At 31.3% G+C, this 8,574-nt stretch overlaps 1 protein-coding gene across 1 annotated transcript; it reads right to left on the bottom strand.

Moving 5' to 3' along the window:
• Positions 1-7,011: 7,011 nt before the first annotated feature.
• LOC129877054 (uncharacterized) lies at positions 7,012-7,600 on the bottom strand. Its single transcript, XM_055952530.1, has one exon. It carries the CDS (start codon positions 7,598-7,600, stop codon positions 7,148-7,150), a length of 453 nt encoding a protein of 150 aa, XP_055808505.1. The 3' UTR covers positions 7,012-7,147.
• Positions 7,601-8,574: the final 974 nt, after the last annotated feature.

Genomic DNA, 8,574 nt, shown 5'->3' with positions numbered 1-8,574 from the left:
TCTTTGTTGGATATGGCCTTGATAAATTTGGTTATAGGCTACATGATCCAATTGAGAAGAAGATTATAAGAAGCCGTGACATGTCTTCATGGAAAATCAAACCATTGAAGATATTGACAAAGCAGAGAAGCTAAAGTATTCAAGTTTAGATGGAGTAGTTCATCTTGAGCAAGCTCCTCATACAAGTGTGAATGATGTTTGTGGGCTTGATAATCATGGTGATGCTCAAAATCAAGTTCCATATCAACATGTTGATGTTGATAATAACAATGATGTTGTTATTGATGATGCTCCTACTCATAAAATTGTGGACGAATTAAATATTCCTATTAGGAGGTCCAGAAGACAACGTATTCCTTCCTCTAGTTATTCACCTAATGAGTATGTGCTACTCATTGATGGGGTAAACCTGGGTGTTATGAGGAGACCATGAAAGATGCACATAAGGATCAATGGATTGAATCCATGCAAAATGGGATGAAATCTTTGCATGAAAACCTCACTTATGAGTTGGTGAAATTCTCTAAGGGCATGAGAGCTTTGAAAAAAAAAGTGGGTGTTCAAAGTTAAAGTTGAAGAACGCAGCTTGAAGACAAGATACAAAGCTAGATTGGTTGTTAAGGGATTTAGTTAAAGAAAGGGTATTGACTTTGATGAAATATTTTCTCATGTCGTAAAAATGTCCTCTATCTGTACAGTTCTTGGTTTGGCTGCTAGTCTTAATTTAGAGATTAAGCAGATGGATATGAAGATGACTTTCCTTCACGGTGACTTAGAAGAGGAGATTTATATGGAACAACCTGAGGGCTTCAAATTAAATGGTAAAGAAAATTTTGTGTGCAAACTAAAAAAGAGTCTCTACGGGCTAAAACAAGATCTTAGTCAGTGGTACAAGAAGTTTGAATCTGTTATGGGGGAGCAAGGGTACAAGAAGACTTATTCAGATCATTGTGTATTTGTACAAAATTTTTATGATAGTGATTTGATCATACTCTTACTATATGTGGATGAGATGTTAATTTTGGGCAGGAATACTTTCAAGATTGATGAATTGAAAAAAGAATTGTGTATGTCTTTCTCTATGAAAGACTTGGGTCATGCCAAAACAATTTTAGGCATGAGAATTGCTTGTCTCAGGGATGAAAGGAAGATTTATCTATCACAAGAGAAGTACATTGCACGTGTACTGGAGTACTTCAACATGAAGAATGCTAAGCCTGTTAGCACACCTCTTGCTGGTCATATGAAGTTGAGCAAAAAGATGTGTCCTACAACTCAGGAGGAAAAAGAGAACATGACCAAAGTTCTATATTCCTCCATCGTTAGAAGTCTAATGTATGCAATGGTATGCACTAGACCTGATATTTCTCACGCAGTTGTTGTTGTCAGCATATTTCACAACAATCCAGAAATATAATATTTGGAAGCTGTAAAGTGAATACTCAAGTATCTGAGAGGAAGCTTAGATAAATATTTATGTTTTGGAGGATCAAATCAATCTTGAAGGGTGATACAGATGCTGATATGGCAGGTGACCTTGATAACAGAAAATCCACTACTGGATATTTGTTTACTTTTTTAGGGGAAGCTATATCATGGCAGTCAAAGTTGTAGAAGTGTGTTGCACTATCTACAACTGAAGCTGACTATATTGCGGTTACTGAAGCTGTCAAGGAGATGATATGGCTCAAGCAATTTCTTCAAGAGCTTGGCTTGCATCAGGAGGAGTATGTCATCTATTGTGATAGTCAAAGTGCAATAGATTTGAGCAAGAACTCCATGTACCATCAAGGACAAAACACATAGATGTAAGATATCACTAAGTCGAGAAAGGATAGAAGACGAATCTATGAAGGTTGAAAATATCTCTACAAATGAGACTCCTGCAGATATGTTGACCAAAGTGGAAACAAGAGACAAGTTTGAATTGTGCAAAGAACTTGCTAGCATAATCGCTCTCTAAGAAGATGAAGATACTTCCTTCTAGTGAATGGGACTAGAGGGGGAGATTTGTCGGGTCCATTCCATACTTTTTCTTGTCAACAATAGCTACATTTGTTTTGTCAATAAATTGCAGCAAATCGGCATACTTTTTTCTTGTCAACAATAGCTGTATTTGTTTTGTCAACAAATTACAGCGAAGCGGACTTTTTTGATGGAAGAGCAGCACAATAAAATAAAACTTTTACCTATAAAAGGAGCTCCTCATTCAAGACATACAATTTACAGATAGAGGGAAAAATATTTAAGTTATGAGGTATTTCATAGACTACAAAAAAATAGTTTGTGAAGAAAAATAGAGTGTGAGCGATATTTTTAGTAAGGTGGGAGATCAAAAGAGTGTTATTCCTTTTTTGAGTGTGTGGTAGTGTCTTTTGAGTATTGTACTTGGTACTACCTAGTGTAAACAATTTTACTATAGTGATATCAGTTGCTCCTCTTTGCCCGTGGTTTTTCTCTTATTTAAAAGGATTTCCACGTAAAATTTTTAGTTTCATTATTTTTCTATTTTATTTTTACTATTTTTGACCATATTTTTTTTTGTTATTCCACGTTTTCCCAACATGGAGAAGCCAATTTCAAATTACAATGGTGCTTGGAGAATAGGTTTCAGTAATTTATAGCTGAAAGTGGCTCCAAGCTACTATTAGAAAAAAAACACAATAGAAAATACAATTGAAGAAGAAAATGGATTTGAAGCATAAAGAATCACTTTATTTAAAGAGACATTGTCCATAAACATATTGGGAAAAATACAAATAAATTTCTCCAGAATACAACAAAGCCCTTTGTTTATACCTACAGATTTTTCTTAGACTACTTCTAAAGAGTTTATATTTATAGAACCTAGGATATGACTTTTCATAAAAGTCACGTTTTTTATGAAACAAATGACTTTTCATACGAGTCATGTTCTTTCATGAACAAATGACTTTTCATAACAATCATGTTCTTTCATGAACAGATGTTTCTATTCAATTTAGAGTATATACTAACTCAAAATTGGGTTTCCATCACTTGTGTTTAGTTTAAGGATTTTAGCCTTATTCCTTCACACATTTACTATACTGCATCTTTTGAAACTAAATCTTACAAGATTAATATAAATCATAAACAAATCTTTCACATAGCCATATCATAGACACATATGCCTAGACTTTCCATTGCATATCCAATTATTAGCTATTCTTGAAATAGCATCATTATCTCAATAGCTTAGAATGGTTGCATCAGTTGTGGCCACAACATTTCAAAATCATATTTTCCATCCATTTCATTTCTTTTCAAGCATTTATATGCTAAACATATTTTTATTTCACTATGGAATTCAAGCATATTTTGATGCAAAATTTATGGCACCTTCATACATGTTACAAATCCAACTTATATAATTTTTTATCATTATCATTAGATGATTCACTATTTATAGGCCAACACACCAATTCATCATGTATGAATAGTCATATCTATATAAATGTTATCTTACAACAGATACTTCTTTTTATGAAAAGTCACAATAATTCAAGTGACACTACTTCACAAAAATACACAATATTTCTACGAAGGCTTAAGCCTAATCATCACATTAGCAATTTAATCAACTAACTCTCGCTAAAATTGTCAAGTTATAATCAACTAATTATCGCTAAAATTTATCAGGTTATAAACACTAACTACCATGTAAAATACATCAAACATATATCTTGTAGGTGTTGAAGAAATAATTTATATCGTAAACTTCTTCAAATATCATCGACTATTAATTATAATTCAAGCACCCCCACACTTTGAATGTTTCGAATGACCTTTTTATAACTCGTGTGGACATCTAATTATAGATCATCTTGTTGTCTAGTTTATTGGTTCCAACTATAACACATGAGCATTTAATAAGAAGACAAAGTCTTCAACTTTTAATGCACGCAAAATGATCTAATACAAATTACCTCTTTTCAAATTATTCTAATAACTTTCAAGTATAGATGTTGTTCATCAAAATAAAAGAATTCATATATATCATCTTCATAAAATTCACATAATGTTTATGCGACACAATTATGCCATAATAATTTTCTTTGGCCCAAATAACAAATTTATAATAAACATAATAAATATGTTAATGCATTTCAAGATCATCACAAGTGAATTATTTATCCTAACATTTATGAAAAATCATTTCTCAAAAGTTTCAGAGGATAAAATTTCATAAATAAATAATAAGAGAAGTTAAGAAAATATAACCCGAATTTCATCGCTTCCTTCTTGATCCATTGCTCTAATTGTATGACCACCTTTTCATATTAATGTTAATTCTATTGCCTTCTCTCTTTCTTGTTTCACGATAGTGTACTTTATTTTTTTAATGTGCCAAAAAATTGGGGGTGAATTGCATCAAGTGAAATGAGAAGATCGAAACTAATGCAATAATCACTATTTCACTAATACTCAATGTGCCATCTGCCAGATCCACCAGCTGATGGCGAAGGTCTAATCATACCAAGTTGATGAATTGTCTGGTCATCAGCAGGAATTAACCCATCAACTATGGGAGAAACACTTACAACTTCTTCCTTTTTGCCAGAATCCTTCTCTGACAAAATTTAATGATATTCAACTTCAATATCTAATTTTGAATCAATTCAATATTTTTGTGATACTTTAGTTTGACAAAAGAAATTTTGGTTCAAATCTTAAGATACCAAAATCTTCGTCAAGCTTTAAGGTATTTACACTAATGAAAAATTCAAATCTTACAAAGATGCTTTTCGATGTGCGTGATATTACTAGACATATTACAAACTAGTGAGTGATTGTTAAGTATTTTGTATATGTGGAAATCCCACATCGGTGGCCAAAGGTCACTTTTGTGCCCATATAACGCCAAGCCACTTAATCTAAATAATTGAGTAAGAAGCTAAAAAAAAATAGAAAAAATATATGCAATATAAGTAGATAGATAAATAATTTACAACTTCTAAGATTACGTTGAACTCCGGTGAAAGGTTGCTACTTTAAGTTTTGGTAAATTAGTAAAACCTTGGCATCTTTTAATGTTGATAAATTAGACAATTTGCCAACTTTTTTGTTTCGTATATGAACTTGAACTTTGATAATAGCTATATAAATTAACACATTCAAAGTTTCACTTCAAAAAATTATTTCAAAGTGGATATCTTATTCGACAATAAACACTATAGAAAATATTGAATATAGCTATGGACTTCATAGTTAATCCGTCGCTAAGAAAGATATGTACAGGTTTTGACAACTTCTAGAACAAAATATATGATAAGTCACTAAGAATACATGAATATACAATTATCTGTTATTACTTACTTCTACAACAAACTAAGAATATAATTTTTTTTATCACAAAGCACAAGCAAGTCTACCTCCGCAATCATCGACTCTATAAACCTTGAGTGATTTCAATTATTGAATAATTTTAAACCTAATGATTCTCATTTCGTAGCCTACCGCAAATTAGTTTAAAAGGTACACTATATTAAAGTAAATTTTAAACCTAAACAAAATAAGATACAACATAAATAATACTATGATGTAAAAATGCTTAAAGTGAATCCTAACTAAATAAAGAAACATAATTATGGAAATCCTAAATCAACAGGAGTTGTATTCAATGATAATTACGGTAATTTTTAATTTTCTCAAAAATTAATTACACTATTACATATAGTCCTAAATATTAAAATAATATAATTTGAGAAAATAATGAAAGACTTTTTCTAAAAAAATGATCCTTTAATAAAGGGCAAAAAGTTCAATCAATGTTTTAAAAATCTTTGAGCTTTTAATATAGTATAGATATAGATAGATATATAAATGACTTGAACTTGGACTTGGAGCGTGGGCGCACGCCAGCCGGATCTTTAACTAAATTAAAGATTTTATTTCATAATTTATTTTAATCAATTTATTTATTTAATATTTGAATTAATATTTAAATTTTAATTGAACAAAAAGGTTGGTCCGTTTAGAAAAGGACGGACTCTTTTGATAGGTCTCCTTATCAGACTCTATAAATACGATAAATTCCCTATTATAACGTAATTCGATTGCATATAAGCTTTAGGCTTTGTTGTATCGTTGCTCGTAATCCCTGGAAGTAATACAAACAATAACTCTTGAAAAATATAAACAAAAGACTTTGTTGTATCCTGAAAGAATTTGTTTGTATTTTCCCCACTATGTCTATGGCAATATCTCTTAAAAAAAGTGATTTTTCACGCCTGAAAGTCATCTTGAAGAATGAGGCTCTGAAAGAATTTGTTTGTATTTTCCCCAATATGTCTATGACAATTGTATTTACTATTGTGTTTTTTTTCCAACACCTACTAGAGGACTATGTTGTCTGTTGATGGCTCTAATCTGATCCCTTGGAAGATTCATGAGGAAGTGCAATAAATTTAGAGAGCCTATGGAGCAGTCAGGTTGCAATCAAGTGGCAGATAGACTCGCTTTTCTAAGTCACACATAACTTCTCTGAACTACCTAATCAGATTAAGGGACTCTTGACTCCCCTGCTTTACGGATTTTCAACATGAAAAAGCAAGGATGTTTCTTTGAACCACCTTGAAGAATGAGGCTCTTCAGTAGATGTAGGACTTTTTTTGTAGGCAACACACCTCTAGTATGGGTGTTTTTCATTTTCTCATCTTGGCTTGAAGCCTTTGTGTATTGTACCAATGGCATTTGCCTAAGTCTTTCTTTGTTTAGATAGGTTAGCAATAGACTATAGTACAAGCTTATTAACTCCCTAAAATCATATGTTATACCTTTTGGAAGATGAAACAATGTGGGCAGTTACTAGATTGGAGTGTGATATTCTTGAAGAGATTGGCTTGTGTTCTTAATTGTTTGCCACCAATTACTCTTTAACTTTACGCATTTGACATTTCATTCATGAGTACATATTATTACCCTAAACGAAAGACTCCAACATTTTGGTGTCGATGTAAAAACAGATGGAAGATGTATTAAGCAAGTAAATTATATAATGCCATTAATCTTTTGTTACCATAAAATGCAAGCTTTACATACCCATTATCATCAATCTAGCACTTGTTGTTAAACTGATGACTCCTGCTATCTAAAACAAAAACGCAAACACCTTTTACGTACAAAACTATTCATCACACTCAACACTACCAACACCCTCAAATCCCCCGCCAATTTCACAAATCTTATCCCAAAAACCCTTTTCCACCGGCACTACAGACAACCTAGACTGTTTAAAAAGCACAAAACCCTTCAACCCTTCATCCCTCTTCATCTCCGCAAGGTCCACAGTTCTCTTCATCTCTCCAACCGCCTTGACATCCACCGCGCCACCACCGTCATCATCATCATCTGTATACCATTCACGCGTCACTGAGACAACACCAACCACGCGCCGGGCTTTGGACCCAGAGTGGTAGAAGAAACAGAGATCTCCTATGTTCATGGACTTCATATACTTCTGGGCTTGCTTGTTTTTTACTCCATCCCACTTTGAAATGCCGCCATTAGCTTCTTGGTCCTCCCATGACCACTCTCCTGGCTCTGTTTTCAGTAACCAGTACTCTGGCTTTTTCCCCATTTTTTATCACCTATGAGCTTCCTCAATTTTGTATTCCTTTATATTAATTTGTTTGGGGACGGTCAAATTTTTTTTTTGGCGGGAGTCCAACAGTTTTGGCGCCAACTATGCTTTTTTTTTTAGAAAAAAGAAATTCTTATCTGTTAAAAAAGTATGAAATTATTCTATTTTAATTATTAAAATAAAATTAAGAAAAAAAATATTTTCTAGTTATTTATCAATTAAAGTAATTTTAAAAGAAAAGAAACAAGAATATGATTTTATTAAGTAATATTTTTTATCAGAATGCCTCATAGTAACCCCGTCATTAATTATTATTTTTATAACAATTTAAAATTTTTAATGAAATAAGATAAAAAATTCTGATTAAAAAATATCATTAGGAAATGAATGTAATTAAAAAAACAGAAAAAATTATTTATTTACAAAAAAGATATTTTTGACAGAGTAAATAATAATAAGAGTATTTTTAGACCAAATTATTGAAGACAAGAACATTTTAAAACCAAACTATCAATTGACAAAATTTATTCATTTCTTATAGTTTAAACACATTTTTGAACCTTTTAAAAATATCTTTAATGTTTATTGTAACTACAAAACTGATTATTTTTTCTCAATATTTAAAATGTAGGCTAAATATTAGCCGTTTGGTTCATGAGATAATATGAGATATTTTAGGATTAAATGTATGATTAATTTATAATTATAGGGTGCATCCACTCTTTGAAAAGATGTGGCAGTTACTTTTTACTCATTATAAATACAACAGAAAATGATCAAAAATATTCTTGAATAACGTGAAAATGAATAAAAATATTCTTTATTAATAATTTGATCTAAAAATATTTTTGTCGTTAATAATTGGTCCAAACATACCTTTACTACTTATAGTTTGGTTAGAAAAATATCATTATTATTACTTAATGGGTTAAAGATATCCTTTTCCTAATAAATATATTATTTTTTTAATA

The sequence above is a fragment of the Solanum dulcamara genome, chromosome 12, assembly GCF_947179165.1.
Source record: "Solanum dulcamara chromosome 12, daSolDulc1.2, whole genome shotgun sequence".
Classification (NCBI taxonomy): domain Eukaryota; kingdom Viridiplantae; phylum Streptophyta; class Magnoliopsida; order Solanales; family Solanaceae; genus Solanum; species Solanum dulcamara.
This window is presented reverse-complemented; position numbering and strand designations above follow the sequence as displayed.

Coding starts and splice junctions, on each gene's coding strand:
- LOC129877054 (XM_055952530.1), bottom strand. CDS start 7,600: ATGGGGAAAAAGCCAGAGTACTGGTTACTGAAAACAGAGCCAGGAGAG.